This window comes from Ovis aries, chromosome 17 (assembly GCF_016772045.2).
Source record: "Ovis aries strain OAR_USU_Benz2616 breed Rambouillet chromosome 17, ARS-UI_Ramb_v3.0, whole genome shotgun sequence".
NCBI classification, from domain to species: Eukaryota; Metazoa; Chordata; class Mammalia; order Artiodactyla; family Bovidae; genus Ovis; species Ovis aries.
In genome coordinates, this window is record NC_056070.1 from 48297191 (window position 1) to 48314921 (window position 17731).

General features: G+C 42.2%; 1 protein-coding gene and 1 non-coding gene across 2 annotated transcripts in view; both read right to left on the minus strand.

Moving 5' to 3' along the window:
• Window positions 1–17731, minus strand: part of GLT1D1 (glycosyltransferase 1 domain containing 1) — a 118912-nt gene that overhangs the window by 75841 nt on the left and 25340 nt on the right. Inside the window, exons 3-4 of the mRNA XM_004017310.6 lie at window positions 13402–13507; window positions 5619–5670 (exon numbers count right to left, since the gene is read on the minus strand). Of these exons, the coding sequence (XP_004017359.1) occupies window positions 5619–5670; window positions 13402–13507 (158 nt within the window). The remainder of the gene's footprint in view (window positions 1–5618; window positions 5671–13401; window positions 13508–17731) is intronic.
• Window positions 14661–14732, minus strand: TRNAW-CCA (transfer RNA tryptophan (anticodon CCA)). Its single transcript has one exon. It is a non-coding gene; the product is annotated as a tRNA-Trp (tRNA).

Sequence of the window (17731 nt, forward strand, 5' to 3'; positions counted from 1 at the left end):
GATACTGCCTCTGATATCATCATCCAAAACCAAACAAGTTTTGCTGACTTCTCTCATTTTTCTTCAAATGCCTTGTTATTATATTCGGGAAAGTATCTTTCTGAAAACAAAGACTGCTAACCCAGGCTTAGAGTGTGACTGACCTCCTGGGTGACAGGCAAATGGCCAACTTAATCTTGAAATGTAAGATGATCCTTCCAGGAATTCCCTGGTTGTCCAGTGGTTACGACTCTGCTCTCATTGCACTGCGGTGGCTCAGGGCTCACTGCAGTGGAAGGGGAACTAAGATCCAGCAAGCCTCTCGGCCCAGCCAAAAAAACAAGAAATGACTCTTCATATAGGATACTGCTGGCTATTATCACCAGGACTGCAAAGTCGGCCCCAAATGTAACTGAACTATGCGTTTAACACTGCTTTCTCATCATCACGTCTAAAAGTTAATCCCATCTAAGAATAATCATTTCCACGCTTCAAGTATCACCTTGACACTGCTGACTCCTATATCTGTTATCTCCAGTTGCACTCCTTTCTGACCACAGCTAGATAGTTACCCCTCAGGTTCCATCTTTGTCTCTAATTCAATGTGTCTGCAACTCAAAGGCTCCATACTCCTCCCTTTCCTCATCTAAACTCCTTGACTCAAGTTCTTCCAACTTATTCATAAAATGTTAACATCCCTGAGCCCTTTTTTATTCTTCCTTACACACTGTGATCTTCCTGCCCACAAATGGATCTATAACATGGAGCTTATGTTAAAAAAAAAAAAAAAAAAAAGCTTTTACTCAAGGAATATTTGCAGGTAAATGGCATATACGCACAGATAAAATGGAATGGTCACTCTGCTGTGCACCTGAAATCATCACAGCATTGTTCATCATCAATACTCCAATATAAAATAAAAAGTTTTTTAAAAAACATAATGAAACATAAAACATTCATCAAATTGTAATGCTACTTAGGGGACTTTTATCGGGGCCAGCCAAAGGGGTTTATAGACTCAAAAACTGGAAGCTAACTACGGCAATTAGTTGTTCAGGAAAAAAAGCTGGGTTAGAACGTTAAAACAATAAAATGGCATGGTGGTTGTGATTTTTTAAAATATTCCAGAAAAAAGAAGTGTGTGTGTGTGTATGTGTGTATGTGTGTATGTGTAGGAGTTGTGAGTAGAGAATAAGAGTCGATTAAATAAGGATTGGAGAATGGTAAGTAGACAGTACGTGTATAGATTTTTACCTGACTATTCATGCTACTTTTGTGCATGCTTGGGCATTTCTGTATTAAAAAGTTTTAAAGAAAGATCCATTCCTGACAAAGTCAACTGGACAAAAACGTATTGAATGGGAGGTGTTATGCTATCTCTGGGGATAACAGGGTGAATCATATCTGGTTCCTGACCTCAAAGAGCTCACAGCCACACGGAGAGAAAAGTAAAGGAAAGAAGTGTTATAATCGTGAGGGACAAATGCTAAGTGTGGCGGATTATTAAAATGGACCACAGATTACCACCTCCTTGAATCCAAGCTTTTTCAAGGCTATCTTGAAGATCATCCTATAATGAGGAGGAGATAACGTCTCCATTCTTGACTTGCTCTGGCCAGCAGGACAGGAGCAAACATCACACAGGCAGAAGCGTGCAGCCAGCTCAGGCACTGGTGCCTGCACTCTCCTGCCACTGAGCTTAATACAGGGCAATAGACCACGTAGAGAGAGACAGCAAGTGTCCCAGCCAGCCCAGTTGAGGGGCTCCAGAATGTGAGCTAAGCCACGCTGGAGCACCCAGCCTTGCTGAGCTGACCTCAGCCAGAAATGCCCAGACAAGACAAAGAACACGATAAATGTTTGTCTTAAAGCACTATGTTTGATGAGCTTTGTTATGTAGCAAAAAATAACTGATACAGCAGTGAACAGATCTCTACCAATTTGGGAGACACATAGATTTTACGGACAAAGGTGACGTTTAAATTGAGAAGTTAAGGGAGCCCAGCCTGGCACTCTGTGATGACCTACAGGGCTGGGAGGGTAGGGTGGAAGGGAGACTCAAGAGGGAAGGGATATATGTATATACACATACAGTTATGACTAGCAGGAACCAATGTTGTATGGCAGGAACCAATACAACATTGTAAAGCAATTATTCTCTGATTAAAAAATAAATTTTAATTGAGAAATTAGAGAAGGGGGTGGGGAACTCATGGGGGAGAAAAATGCTTCAACAAGGAAAACCTCTCTTTTATGTCTGGCTTAGCAGAAGACAGCTGGAGTCTCATATTTACTACTCTATTCAATCTGTTTCCATATGTTGTTTAGGCTGAAGTATAGAAAGAAAATTCTGCTTCTTGCTGATAGGTAGTTGAACTGGAGAGGAGTATTTTAATCTGAGCCTTTCCTGAGCCTTTTCAGATCATTATGGGTTTTATTCTTGGATATGACACCAAACGCTTGCTTGTTGGAGGAAAAGCTATGATCAACCTAGACAGCATATTAAAAAGCAGAGACATACTTTGCAGACAAAGGTCTGTTTAGTCAAAGCTGTGGTTTTTCCAGTAGCCATGTATGGATGTGAGAGTTGGACTATAAAGAAAGCTGAATTGATGTTTTTAAACTGTGGTACTGGAGAAGACTCTTGAGAGTCCGTTGGACTACAAGGAGATCCAACCAGTCAATCCTAAAGGAAATCAGTCCTGAATATTCATTGGAAGGACTGATGCTGAAGCTGAAACTCCAATACTCTGGCCACCTGATGCAAAGGACTGACTCATTAGAAAAGACCCTGATGCTGGGAAAGATTGAAGGCGGGAAGAGAAGGGGACAACAGAGGATGAGATGGTTGGATGGCATCACTGACTCGATGGACATGAGTTTGAGCAAGCTCTGGGAGTTGGTGAAGGACAGGGAAGCCTGGTGTGCTGCAGTCCATGGGGTCACAAAGAGTCACACATGACTGAGCGACTGAACTGATGACACCGAAACTCAACAAATGGTTATTTCTTATATGTGAGTTGCAAGACGGAACCTGAAATGACATCACATTCTGATATATTAAAATCCATAGGTCTACCATGCACTTTGATGGTTCCGTTATCTATGCATCGTTCTGCAGTGCCACCGATTAGTCTTTTGAAAAATATTGGTTCACTGGGTGACACAGGTCTTCCTAACATGGAACTATTTCATTAAACAGCATTTGAAAAAAAAAAAAAATCACATTTGTTAACATGACCGCTGATGTCATCAGGAAAAGCTGTACAGGAAAGCAGTCTGCCTCTTGGCAGCCTGTGTGTGTGCTCCATCTCTCAGTCACCTTCAACTCTTTGCCATCCCATGGTCTATAGCCCGCCAGGCTCTTCTGTCCTTGGGATTTTCTACCAAATTCTAATTTTTGCTTGAAAATTCAAATGGTATCATTGGCAGTAAATACTACTCGTTGTTTTTCTGGAAGCAATTCACTCAATTATCTCATTTTTAAGGAAATGACTAAATGACTGCCAGATGCCCAAGTCGGAGGAAACATAATTTGTCTACCAGTCTTTCAGATTAAAAAAAAAAAAATCCTATGAAGAAGAAACTGGTTCAGTCTATACCCTCAACATCCCACCAGGGTTTTTGCTCAAGATAACCCCATCCTTCACTGAGACCCAGCAGAAACAGCTGATGTATACTTCCCATGTCATCACACAAAACATTTTTTAAAATGTATTCAAAGGTTAATGTTTGAGAAAATCAATAATTTTTGTGCTTCATCAAGGACATTCTTAAGCAAAACTGCTAAGTCACTTCAGTCGTGTCCAACTCTGTGCAACCCCATAGATGGCAGCCCACCAGGCTCCCTCATCCCTGGGATTCTCCAGGCAAGAATACTGGAGTGGGTTGCCATTTCCTTCTCCAATGCATGAAAGTGAAAAGTGAAAGGGAATTCTCTCAGTCATGTCCAACTCTTCGAGACGCCACAGACTGCAGCCTACCAGGCCCCTCCGTCCATAGGATTTTCCAGGCAAGAGTACTGGAGTGGGGTGCTATTGCCTTCTCCGTAAGCGAAACTAGCTCTTGTTTTTTAACTACATGTGGGTGGTGGTGAATAATCCATGGGTACCCCTGCCTTCATGATGATGTTTTCCTCAGCAGTGCTCTCCACATGGTGAAAAAGGTTTTTGCCTTTCATCATGCCTCTGATAAAGTCTGAGCACTATGAAGGAAATTGGTTTGACTCTGTAGAGATCCTGAGAGAGTCCCGGGGAAACCCCTTTGAGAACCACTGGTACATCACCGCCATAAGGCTGATGAACAGTCAGACTGATACAGACATGAAACGGGCAGCCAGGAAGCTTGCTGTTTTTCACTCATTACATTGCCCTGAAAAATGCCCCCTCGGATTCTCCACCTGGGGAGTTTGAGGTGAAAAGAAAAAAAAAAAAGACTCCCCACTCTGGCTGCAGGGTATCTTCAAGTACACACGGTGCTCTGGGCTTTGGTAAAGGACCACCATTCCCACAAAAGACTGTGTCTGCCCTTGTTGCACTGTAGCCGTGTCCAAGCATAAGGTTTTATGAGTTGAAATCCTATAGATAAAGAATGCACATAGCCAGCCAAATGCCACCAACAGGAATAATGCTTCCAGATGACAAGGGTGTAAGTGCTGTGGTGTAAGTGTGCCAGCACAATGACTGGCTGGCAAAGCCCAGGGGCCAGCAATCCTGGTGGCCCAGGCACACTGCAGGGGGCCACCACCTGAGAAAAATAGCCTCGCGCCTACGGACCACCCAAGGCAAGTGGCATTTCAGCTGGCTTTTTTCTCTAGTTTTGCATACACTGGCTCCACCAGGGCTCTACAGAGGATTTAGACTCCGGCCAGCTCCTCTCACCCATCCCCTAAGTTGTAATGAATTTAGAAAGTCAATAAGGGCATTAACTCACAGAGCGACAAAGCCCTCTGCTTGTTACTGCTCTTCTAATAAGAGTCCAGCCTAGGAAACTCCAGGTGCCACCTAAGGGACTACTCGTGCAATCAGATTTTCTCAATGTGTACGAGGATGCTGCCACATTTACAGTGTGATTTGTAAACCATAAGGCAATGGCACCCCACTCCAGTACTCTTGCCTGGAAAATCCCGTGGACGGAGGAGCTTGGTAGGCTGCAGTCCATGGGGTCTCTAAGAGTTGGACACGACTGAGCGACTTCACTTTCACTTTTTACTTTCATGCACTGGAGAAGGAAATGGCAACCCACTTCAGTGTTCTTGCCTGGAGAATCCCAGGGACGGCGGAACTTGGTGGGCTGCCGTCTATGGGGTCGCACAGAGTCGGACACGACTGAAGCGACTTAGCAGCAGCCCACAAAAGGAGAACTGACAAAGCATGAAAAGATCTGGGTATTGGGCTATTTTTGCTATTCAAGAAGAACATCAGAAAAAAAAATCAGTGAAGGTTTAAGAGTACCTACACAAATTTAAAAAAAAAAAAAGAAAAAGTCAATATATGAGAAATATAATACACCATGATGGCCACCAAGGACGGGCAGTGCCAATAGGAAGTTTGTTAGCTCTTTAATAAAACTGCCTTCCTGTTCTCCAATCCTGCAACTTCACCAGTCCTGCCCAATCAAAACACGAAAGGAACACCTACCCACTGTCTTTGGGCCGTTTCCTTCATTGACTCCGTGAAAGCGACAGCAAATCTAGGAAAGCGAACAGAAAGAATGGTAACAATTAGGGCAGAATCTAATCAACATAACTGAAAAACAGCGCTCTGGAACAAATGGTGACAGACAGGTGAGAAGCAGAATTTACAGCGCAATCAATCTTTATTAGCCGCGGTCGTTGGCTATGAGGTCTCATCTCCACTCACATCCAAAAAAAGAAGTTGTGTAGGCAGGAAATAAACAAATGAAGCTCAAAGCTTCCTATTTTTCTTGTTCCTTTATGGAAGGACAGAGAAGCAGAGATAACGACAGAAAGCAAGATGGATGAGAGAAGCAAGGAACTTCTTGATATTCAGGGGCAGGATATGTGGTTCACTAGCTTCGCTAAAGGAAGACTAGGCTGATGTGCTCAAGATTTATTGAATGTTCGTGGACAAAGAATGTGAATGCCCCTACTCATTAAGAATTGCGTGTTTCCAGAAGCAGGACTGGGTACCCACAGAATGAAGTAGGTATGGTGCCAGAAAGTAAGAGAGTTCAAAATACAGAGAGAGCTTGTTGAAAGGATGCAGAAGTCAACTCAAAATATCTCCGATAGCTGTGGCTGGGGTGATTTGGGCAGCAAAAAAGGTAATATGAGCTACAGAGTCAAATATTGAGTTGGCCGAAAATTCATTCTGTAAGAGTGAAGTAAGCCAGAAAGGAAAACACCAATACAGTATACTAATGCATATATATGGAATTTAGAAAGATGGTAATGATAACCCTATATGAGAGACAGCAAGAGACACAGATGTATAGAACAGTCTTTTAGACTCTGTGGGAGAGGGTGAGGGTGGGATGATTTGGGAGAATGGCATTGAAACATGTAACAGATCGCCAGTCCAGGTTCGATGCATGAGACAGGGTGCTCGCGGCTGGTGCACTTGGATGACCCTGAGGGATGGGATGAGGAGGGAGGTGGGAGGGCGTTTCAGGATGGGGAACATATGTACACCCATGGCGGATTCATGTCAATGTATGGCAAAACCACTACAATATTTTAAAGTAATTAGCCTCCAATTAAAATAAATAAATTTATTTTTAAAAAATTTATTCTGTAAGATAGCATGAAGAAACCCAAACGAACTTTTTGGCCAACCCAATAAAATAAAATAAATAGCCATGAGTCCATGTTGATGTAACCATATAAATAATTGAAGAAGTAACTAGGGTCAAACAGACAACTCTTATTGTAGTAGAATTCCAATTAACCAATGTAGGAGTGGTAGAAATAGAAAATCATCATTAGACAAATAGCTCAGTAAAGAATGTTGGAGCAAAGAACCATTCATAGGGAATTCCCTGGCAGTTGAGTGGTTAGGACTTGGTGCTTCTGTGGTCAGGACCCGGATATGATCCCTGGTTGCAAAACTAAAGTCCTGCAAGCTGCACACACAGCAGAGTCAACAAAAGAAAGGCATTATTATGTGATTTTTCCCCTGTGGCATGACCCAGAAAGGGGAGCTTGTATTCCCCTGTGTCTTCTCCAAGCCTTCCCTTCTCCCCTCCCACTTTTACAACCAGCAACCAATCCCAGACACAGCCAATCGTATGCCCCTTACTTAAGGGAGAAATACAGAATCCTTCCCTTTGTGTATGTTAAACATGAGCAACGAGGACCAGACCACATTAAACCTTGCATCTGAGTCCAGTAGGGATTGGAGAATCCAGTGAGATGTTCTCTATGCCCCCCTCCCCAAACACTAGCGAAATGATAACATCAACTGTATTCTAAGGCCATCAGCTTTTTTCCAAAAAATGGGGATAAAAAGGAGAGACAAGGAGCTAAACAGCAGTTACAAGGAGTGTAGAAACTTTCATTGGTGGAAAACTGCAAAAATGAGAAACTTAGAAGTGAAATGAAGTCGCTCCGTCATGTCCGACTCTTTGCAACCCCATGGACTGTACCCTACCAGGCTCCTCAGTCCATGGGATTTTCCAGGCAAGAGTACTGGAGTGGGTTGCCATTTCCTTCTCCAGGGGATCTTCCCAAGCCAGGGAAGCTGAGAAACTTAAGAACCAAACAAAGAGCATCTTGCCTGTAAATTGACTGCCACAGTTCCTGGTCCCTCGTTCATTTCACATCTGCTATTATTATTTTCCACTAGTACTCACACAACTACCAGAACATCTGCAAGACGATGGGGCACCCCCCATGGCCAGTGACAGCCTCACACTGTCCAAAAAGAAAAGATCCCAAGAACCAAGAAGAGCCATTGAACAGAGAACGAGCTCAGTGACACTAGGACTGTGCATTGTACCTCATAGCAGCATTGATGAATACATGCACAAGTGCAGTCCTCAGGCTTTTGTGAGAAGGGAAATCCACTCACTCGGCAAGCCTGACGCTCTCGCTTCCTGTGAGAATGTCAGCTCCACATATGCTGGAACACTGCTCTGCTCACATCCACCGCCCCAGCCCCTTGGAGTGTCTGGCACCCAGGAGGCAAAAATACCTGCTGGCTGAATGAGTGACTAAGCAAGAGAAGGAACAGTTTTGCCCTAAATTCCAACAGGAATTTGCCCTAAAATCCAAACAGGTGAGGGTGAAAAAAGAATGGAGAGAGGGAGAAAATAAATGAAAAATGTCCCAGGTGTGCAGAGCAGACTGTGTGTGTATCATAGCCTGGAGGCTGACAGTGACTGTTCCTACCTACGTAATGGTCCCCACCATCACATCCTGCTCATTTGACACCCAGGATGAGGCATCAGTAGGAGCTACAGCATATTTAAGACAACAGGGAAGGATGAGATTCTTGGGAGGGTTTTCATCAAAGGTGCACAGGATAATGGTCCAGGAGTCAGGAGGGTCAACTGGAATTAACTTGTCGGACATGTCATTTATTTCAGAGCTGCAGATAACACAGTCTTTATTGTGGCCCTTTATATACAAACAGTAGCCCTGGCTTTACACTCACCTAACAAATAACCTTTTAAAAGAGTTCTTAGCCCAAAGATCCCCAGAAGAAAAAAACATTTAAAATAACATGTGCTAAGTCACTTCAGTCGTGTCTGACTCTGTGCAACTCTATGAACTATAGCCTGCAAGGCTCCCCTAGTCGTAGGATTCTCCAGGCAAGAATACTGGAGTGGGTTGCCATTTCCTCATTTCAACTATTTATAATAGGCAAGACATGGAAACAACCTACATGTCCATCAACAGATGAATGGATAATGAAAACGTGGTACATATATACATTGGAATATTACTTGGCCACAAAAAAGAATGAAATAATGTCATTTGCAACAACATGGATAGGCCTGGAGATTATCATACTAAGTGAAGTCAGTCAGACAGAGAAAGACAAATATGTATTATCACTTTTATGTGGAATCTAAAATTTGACAGAAATGAACCTATCTATGAAACCGAAACAGACTCAGGGACATAGAGAAGAGACTTATGGTTGCCAGGGGGAGGGATGGATTGGAGGTTGGGGTCAGCAGATACAAACCATCATATATAAAATGGATAAACACTAAGGTCCTGCTGTATGGTACAGGGAACTATATTCAGTATGCTGTGATAATCTATAACAGAAAAGAATATTTAAAAAGAATATATATGTGTATAACTGAATCACTTTGCTTTACAGCAGAAATTAGCACAACATTGGAAATCAACTATAAAAAATAAAAATAAAAGAAATACTATCTGAGGAAACCATAAACAGAAACACAAAGGAAAAATATAAAAACTACCACTTTTGTACTTTAGCTTGAATACTGCCATTTCAAAATTGACAAAGAATTCTGTTTGTCAAAAACATCTTCAGTAACACTACGTAGCTCAAAAGCCATGTGAAATTACTGCCATTCAACCATTTTTGAGCTACAAAACAGTAATTTCGTGTGGTTTAACCTACTAATATGCTATAGATTTCATAATCGTGGAAATATTTATGAGGCAATTTATTCCATACAAACTACTGGTCACTTGCTTGGCAAGGTTAAGTTTTTCTAATAGGCAACTGGATGAGCCTTCACTAAGCAATTTTCACAAATTTCAATTACTCCTTATTTAATTTTGGTATTTATAACTACCAAATACTTATCACAGTGTTCAGAAGCCAAAAAATGAGTGCTAAAATAAGTTCACATACTATACCATACAGGGAAAAAGAAGTTTTAAATATTAAAAAAAAGTTGAGGGAATTTCCTGGTGGTCCTGTGCTTAGGACTCTGAGCTTCCACGGCAGAGGGTACAGGTTTGATCACTGGTCTAGCAATTAAGATCTTGCTTGTTGCATGGTGGGGCCAATCAATAAATAAAATTTTACAGTTGAAAAGTATACCTTACAGGAAAAATATAAGTGTTCAAATGAAACACCTGTCATAAAGTAAGACAAGTTCAATACTTTGTTTACAGAAAACTGCGCTGTATCGTGTCAGACCAAAAAAACCTATGATTCATGCAACTTCCCTGCCCACTAACTTCAATCAATAGCCCCCAAACAAAAATCAATGTGTGTTTTAATAATAACACAATGAATAATGCTAATGACAATATCATAAGATGATTCATTCCATACTGTTTATCCTAAGAAGAATGATTTTCCTTCTAAAAGGCAATGCATTACAGACTGAAGGAATCTAAAGACATTAAATTTTTAGGGTGTAAGAACAACAACAAGAAGAAAACCTACAATGATACATCGCCTTTCAAGGTGAGCTGGCACTGTTTTCATGCCTATATTTATTGTAAAACACAAACACATACACAGAAGGTACTCCTTATGTTAAAAAGGTTGTATTGCCACATTTGTTTCCAGGAAGTCTTCAGGAAGAAGCAAGGTCCTGCAATGCAACTACATCCAACTGTGACCTAGTTTTAAGAAGCAAGACTGACACCTATCTTAACCAAAACACACTGGTGCCAGGTTTCAACAGTGCATGAACCGTGAACTTCCAGATGTTCAAGCTCATTTTAGAAAAGGCAGAGGAACCAGAGATCAAACTGCCAACATCCGTTGGATCATCGAAAAAAGCAAGAGAGTTCCAGTAAAACATCTATTTCTGCTTTGTTGACTATGCCAAAGGCTTTGACTGTGTGGATCACATGAAACTGTGGAAAACTCTTAAAGAGAGGGGAATATCAGACAGCCTGACCTGCCTCCTGAGAAATCTGTGTGCAGGTCAAGAAGCAACAGTTAGAACTGGACATGGAACAACAAACTGGTTCCAAATCAGGAAAGGAGTGCGTCAAGGCTGTATATTGTTACCCTGCTATATTGAACTTCTATGCAAAGTACATCAAGAGAAATCCTGGGCTGGATGAAGCACAAGCTGGAATCAAGATTGCCGGGAGAAATATCAATAACCTCAGATATGCAGACGACACTATCCTTATGGCAGAAAGTGAAGAGGAATTCAAAAGCCTCTTGATGAAAGTGAAAGAGGAAAGTGAAAAAGTTGGCTTAAAACTCAACATTCAGAAAACGAAGATCATGGCATCTGGTCCCATTACTTCATGGCAAATAGATGGGGAAACAGTGGAAAGTGTCAGACTTTATTTTTGGGGGCTCCAAAATAACTGCAGATGGTGATTGCAGCCATGAAATTAAAAGACGCTTACTCCTTGGAAGAAAAGTTATGACCAACCTAGACAGCATGTTAAAAAGCAGAGACATTACTTTGCCAACAAAGGTCCGTCTAGTCAAGGCTATGGTTTTTCCAGTAGTCGTGTATGGATATGAGAGTTGGAGTTGGACTATAAAGAAAGCTGAGCACCAAGGAATTGTTGCTTTTGAACTGCGGTGTTGGAAAAGACCCTTGAGAGTCCCTTGGACAGCAAGGAGATCCAACCAGTCCATCCTAAAGAAGATCAGTCCTGAATATTCATTGGAAGGACTGATGCTCAAACTGAAACTCCAAGACTTTGCCCACCTGATGCGAAGAACTGACACACTGGAAAAGACACTGATGCTGGGAAAGATTGAAGGTGGGAGGAGAAGGGGACAACAGAGGATGAGTTGGTTGGATGGCATCACCGACTCAATGGACATGAGTTTGAGTAAACTCTGGGAGTTGGTGATGGACAGGGAAGCCTGATATGTTGCAGTCCATGGGGTTGCAAAGAGTCTGACACAACTGAGCGAGTGAATTGAACTGAACTAGGCTGTACAACAGAACCTGGAGTTCTGTCCTTGGTATGGATCAGAAATGGGACAATTATACAGACATGAAGAGGCCAGGATTCCCTGACCATAGTTCCTCAGTCATGGAAGGGTGACAGATGAGCCACAAAAACACCAAGGCTGCCTACATACTGGGGACATGCAAGCAATACACATCAACAGACAAATGGCTACATAAAATGTGGCATGGGACTTCCCTGGTGGTCTTGCAGTTAAGAATCCACCTGCCAATGCAGGGGACAGGGGTTGGATCCCTGGTGGGGCAGGACCCCACATGCCACAAAGCAATGAAGCCCATGCACTCCAACCACTGAGTCCACACACTGCAACAGAAAGTAGCTTCCACTTGCCCCAGCTAGAGAAAGGCTGTGTGCAAGAGAGGCTGTGTGCTCTGAAGACCCAGAGCAGCCAAAATTAAATAAATAAAATTTTTTAAAAAATAAAAGAAAATGTGGCATGCACATACACTAGAATACTATTCAGCCTCTAAAAAGGAGGACAACCGGTCGTCTGCAACAACATGGATGAACCTGGGGCATACTTATGCTCAGAGAAACAAGCCAGACATTGAAGGACAAATGGCGGCGGGGGGCAGGGCAGGGCGGGGGGCTGGGTGACTCCACCAATATGTGGAATCTAAAGCAGGCAAACTCATGGAAGCATGAGTAAGATGAAAGAAGGTAGGGGAGGGAGAACCAGAAAGGTATTAGTCAAAGGGCACAAAGTTTCAGGAACTTCCTTGGTTGTCCAGTGGTTAGGACGCCATGCTCCCCACTGCAAGGGGCAACGGTTCTATCCCTGGTTGGGGAACTAAGAGAGTAAATCTTAAGCATTTAAGTAAATCTCACCACAAGGGGGAAAAAAAAATCTCTTTTCTACTTAATTAAATTTGTAGCTATAGGAGATGATGGGTGTTCACTAAATTTGCTGTGATAATCATTTCAAATCAAGTCATTATGCCATTCACCCCTGATGGCTCAGTCAGTAAAGAAGTTGCCTGCAATGCAGGAAAGCTGGGTTCAGTTCCTGGGTTGGGAAGATCCTTGGGAGAAGAAAATGACAACCCACTCTAGTATTCTTGCTTGGGAAATCCCATGGACAGAAGAGCCTGGCAGGTTAAGGTCCATGGGGTCACAAGAGTCAGACAGGACTCAGCAAGAAACCACCACCTTAAACCGATACAGTTCTGCATGTCAATAATATCTCAATAAAACTGGAAAAATGAAAACATTCTACTTGGGCAAACCCGATGCAAAGTTGACCCTAAACTGTGTGCTAATAAAGCTTGAGTTTACCCTTACTTACTCTTAGCAATAATTCTATCTCTTCCACCACAACAAACATTTTAAGAACATTCATCCAATATTAACTGTAGTCAAAGAATTGCTCAAGACCAGTAACTTGTTTACAATGACTATTCCTGGTAAAATAAACATGTGCCGGCTGCATGAAAAAATGAAAGAAAGAAAGAAATTGTTTTTTAGGGTAAGACATAAAAACTCCCAAACTACTGGTTTACTCCATCATTTTGTGTTAATGAATTTTATCCAAAAGGGTTAAACGCTTAACTCCTGTGAAATTCTATTACCTGGCTTCTTCAAGGACTTTTCCCATCACTTTGTTTTTATCTCCCTGGTTAACATCTTCATTTAAATCAGTTCCACCAAAGATGATTCCAAAAGGAATTCCATTACCTGCAAAATTAGGATACTTAACAAAGCACAGTTTACCTTTAAAACACCCTCTCACTAATTACCCCCAAGCATTGACATAAAAAACCAAAGTTCCCAAAACATATGGACTATGTCATGCTGTTTGTTCAATTACATCTAACTCCCCTGAATAGAAGAGGTATCACCATTGTGAACATGACATGGGGTTACTCATGTGAGGCAAGGCCATTTTAAGTCAATACACTTTAAATTTTAACATGTGAAAAATATTGTTAGCCTCCATCTATCAAAGTCAAGTATAATCATAATTCAAAAAGACACATGTACCCCAATGTTCACTGCAGCACTATTTACAATACTTAGGACATGAAAGGAACCTACGTATAAAGAAGTTGTGATATCACTGAGGAAACCAGAATTGAAACAGACCCATGTACCCCAATGTTCATCCCTGCACTGATTACAATAGCTAGGACATGGAAGCAACCTAGACGTGCATCGGCAGATAGAAAGCTGTGGCACATAGACACAGTGGAATATTACTCAGCTGTTAAAAAGAATGCAGTTGAGTCAGTTCTATTGAGGTAGATGAAACTGGAGCCTATTATACAAAGTGAAGTAAGTGAGAAAGAAAAACACCAATATAGTACATTAACACATATATATGGAATTTAGAAAGATGGTAATGATGTCCTTATGTGCAAGACAACAAAAGAGACAGATGTACAGAACAGACTTTAGGACTCTGTGGGAGAAGGCGAGGGTGTGATGATTACAGAGAATAGCATTGAAACATGTATATTACCGTATGTGAAACAGATGGCCAGTCCAAGTTCAGTGTTTGACACAGGACACTCAAAGCTGGTACACTGGGACAACCCAGAGGGATGGGATGGGGAGGGAGGTGAGAGGGAGGTTCAGGATGGGGGGACACATGTACACCCGTGGCTGATTCATGTCAGTGTATGGCAAAACCCACCACAATAATGTAAAGTAATTAGCCTCCAATTACAATAAATTGATTGATTTTTTTAAGTTGTGATACAGGTGAAGTCGCTCAGTCATGTCCGACTCTTTGCGACCCTGTGGACTGTAACCTACTAGGCTTCTCCGTCCATGGGATTCACCAAGCAAGAATACTGAAGTGGATTGCCATTTCCTTCTCCAGGGGATCTTCCCAACCCAGGGATCGAACCCGGGTCTCCTGCATTGGAGGCAGATGCTTTAACCTCTGAGCCACCAGGGAAGCCCCGAGTTGTGATATATATATGTATAAAAGCAAAATGGTTGTCTGGGGAAGCCTTACAAATAGCTGTGAAAAGAAGAGAAGTGAAAAGCAAAGGAGAAAAGGAAAGATATAAGCATCTGAATGCAGAGTTCCAGAGAATAGCAAGAAGAGATAAGAAAGCCTTCTTCAGCGATCAATGCAAAGAAATAGAGGAAACAACAGAATGGGAAAGACTAGAGATCTCTTCAAGAAAATTAGAGATACCAAGGGAACATTTCATGCAAGATGGGCTTGATAAAGGACAGAAATGGTATGGACCTAACAGAAGCAGAAGATATTAAGAAGAGGTGGCAAGAATACACAGAACTGTACAAAAGGATCTTCATGACCCGGATAATCACGATGGTGTGATCACTCATCTAGAGCCAGACATCCTGGAATGTGAAGACAAGTGGGCCTTAGAAAGCATCACTATGAACAAAGCTAGTGGAGGTGATGGAATTCCAATAGAGCTATTTCAAATCCTGAAAGCTGATGCTGTGAAAGTGCTGCACTCAATATGCCAGCAAATTTGGAAAACTCAGCAGTGGCCACAGGACTGGAAAGGTCAGTTTCATTCCAATCCCAAAGAAAGGCAATGCCAAAGAATGCTCAAACTACAGCACAATTGCACTCATCTCACACGCTAGTAAAGTAATGCTCAAAATTCTCCAAGCCAGGCTTCAGCAATATGTGAACCATGAACTTCCTGATGTTCAAGCTGGTTTTAGAAAAGGCAGAGGAACCAGAGATCAAATTGCCAACATCCGCTGGATCATGGAAAAGCAAGAGTTCCAGAAAAACATCTATTTCTGCTTTATTGACTATGCCAAAGCCTTTGACTGTGTGGATCACAATAAACTGTGGAAAATTCTGAGATGGGAATACCAGACCATCTAACCTGCCTCTTGAGAAATCTGTATGCAGGTCAGGAAGCAACAGTTAGAACTGGGCATGGAACAACAGACTGGTTCCAAATAGGAAAAGGAGTACATCAAGGCTGTATATTGTCACCCTGCTTATTTCACTTATATGCAGAGTACATCATGAGAAATGCTGGGCTGGATGAAGCACAAGCTGGAATCAAGATTGCTGGGAGAAATATCAATAACCTCAGATATGCAGATGACACCACCCTTATGGCAGAAAGTGAAGAGGAATTAAAAGGCCTCTTGATGAAAGTGAAAGAGGAGAGTGAAAAAGTTGACTTAAAGCTCAACATTCAGAAAACAAAGATCATGGCATCCGGTCCCATCACTCCATGGGAAATAGATGGAGAAACAGTGGAAACAGTGTCAGACTTTATTTTTGGGGGCTCCAAAATCACTGTAGATGGTGATTGCAGCCATGAAATTAAAAGACACTTACTCCTTGGAAGAAAAGTTATGACCAACCTAGATAGCATATTCAAAAGCAGAGACATTACTTTGCCAACTAAGGTCCATCTAGTCAAGGCTATGGTTTTTCCAGTAGTCATGTATGGATGTGAGAGTTGGACTGTGAAGAAGGCTGAGCGCCTGAAGAATTGATGCTTTTGAACTGTGGTGTTGGAGAAGACTCTTGAGAGTCCCTTGGACTGCAAGGAGATCCAACCAGTCCATTCTGAAGGAGATCAACCCTGGGATTTCTTTGGAAGCAATGATACTAAAGCTGAAACTCCAGTACTTTGGCTACCTCATGCAAAGAGTTGACTCATTGGAAAAGTCTCTGATGCTGGGAGGGATTGGGGGCAGGAGGAGAAGGGGACAACCGAGGACGAGATGGCTGGATGGCATCACTGACTCGATGGATGTGAGTCTGAGTGAACTCCAGGAGCTGGTGATGGACAGGGAGGCCTGGCATGCTGCGATTCATGGGTCACAAAGAGTCGGACATGACTGAGCAACTGAACTGAACTGAACTGATACACACATATATATAATGGAATATTTTCAGGCACAAAAAGTAATGAAATTGAGTCAGTTGTAGTGATGCGGATGAACTCAGAGTCTGTCATACAGAGTAAAGTCAGTCAGCAAAAGAAAAACAAATATTGTCTGTCAATGCATGAGGTTTCCCTGGTGCCTCAGTAGTAAAGTATCTGCCTGCTAATGCAGGAGATGCAGGTTTGATCCCTGTTTTGGAAAGAATCCCTGGAGGAGGAAATAATAATCTATTCCAGTATTATTGCCTGGGAAATCCCATGGACAGAGCAGTTTGATGGGCTACAATCCATGAGGGTCACGAAAGAGTCAGACATGACTTAGTGACTAAACAACAGCAATATTAACTCAAATATTTGGAAGCTAGAAATATGGTGATGACTGTTGACTCTATTTGCAAGATAAGAACTGAGACACAGACGTAGAGAATGAACATGTGGACATAGCCAGGAAGGGGAGGGTGGGGTGAACTGAGAGAGTAGCACTGACATATGTACACTACCAGGGGTGAAACAGACAGCTAGTGGGAGCCTGCTGCAGATCGCAGGGAGCTCAGCTTACTGCTCTGTGATGACCTAGAGGGGTGGGATGGGGGAGGTGGGAGTGAGGCTCAACGCGGAAAGGGAATCTCTATACACATATTAAACAGCTGATTCACGTTGTACCGCAGAAATTAACACACACTGTAAACCAATTATCCTCCAATTAAAAATTTAAATTAAAATAAACAAAGCCAAGTGTATCGTCCCTGGAAAATGGGTTCATCTGGAACTGCTGGTGTTTATGATGGAAAAAGATGGCTTCAAATGTAGGCCTGCTGTTCATGATATCAGTCACCATGATGGCGAGGAACCAGGAAGGAAAGGAAAGAGACATAGACTATATCTTCCAGGAACATGCAGTATGATAAATCACGGAGGGCACAAATGTATGGGAACCAAAAATATCTGAGATGCTGCGAATGTCAAGTGCAAAAATATTCCACTCCCTCCCCACCAGGAGCATATTTATTCTGAAAGATGATCCCTAACCTGATGGCACATTTCCTACCTTGGT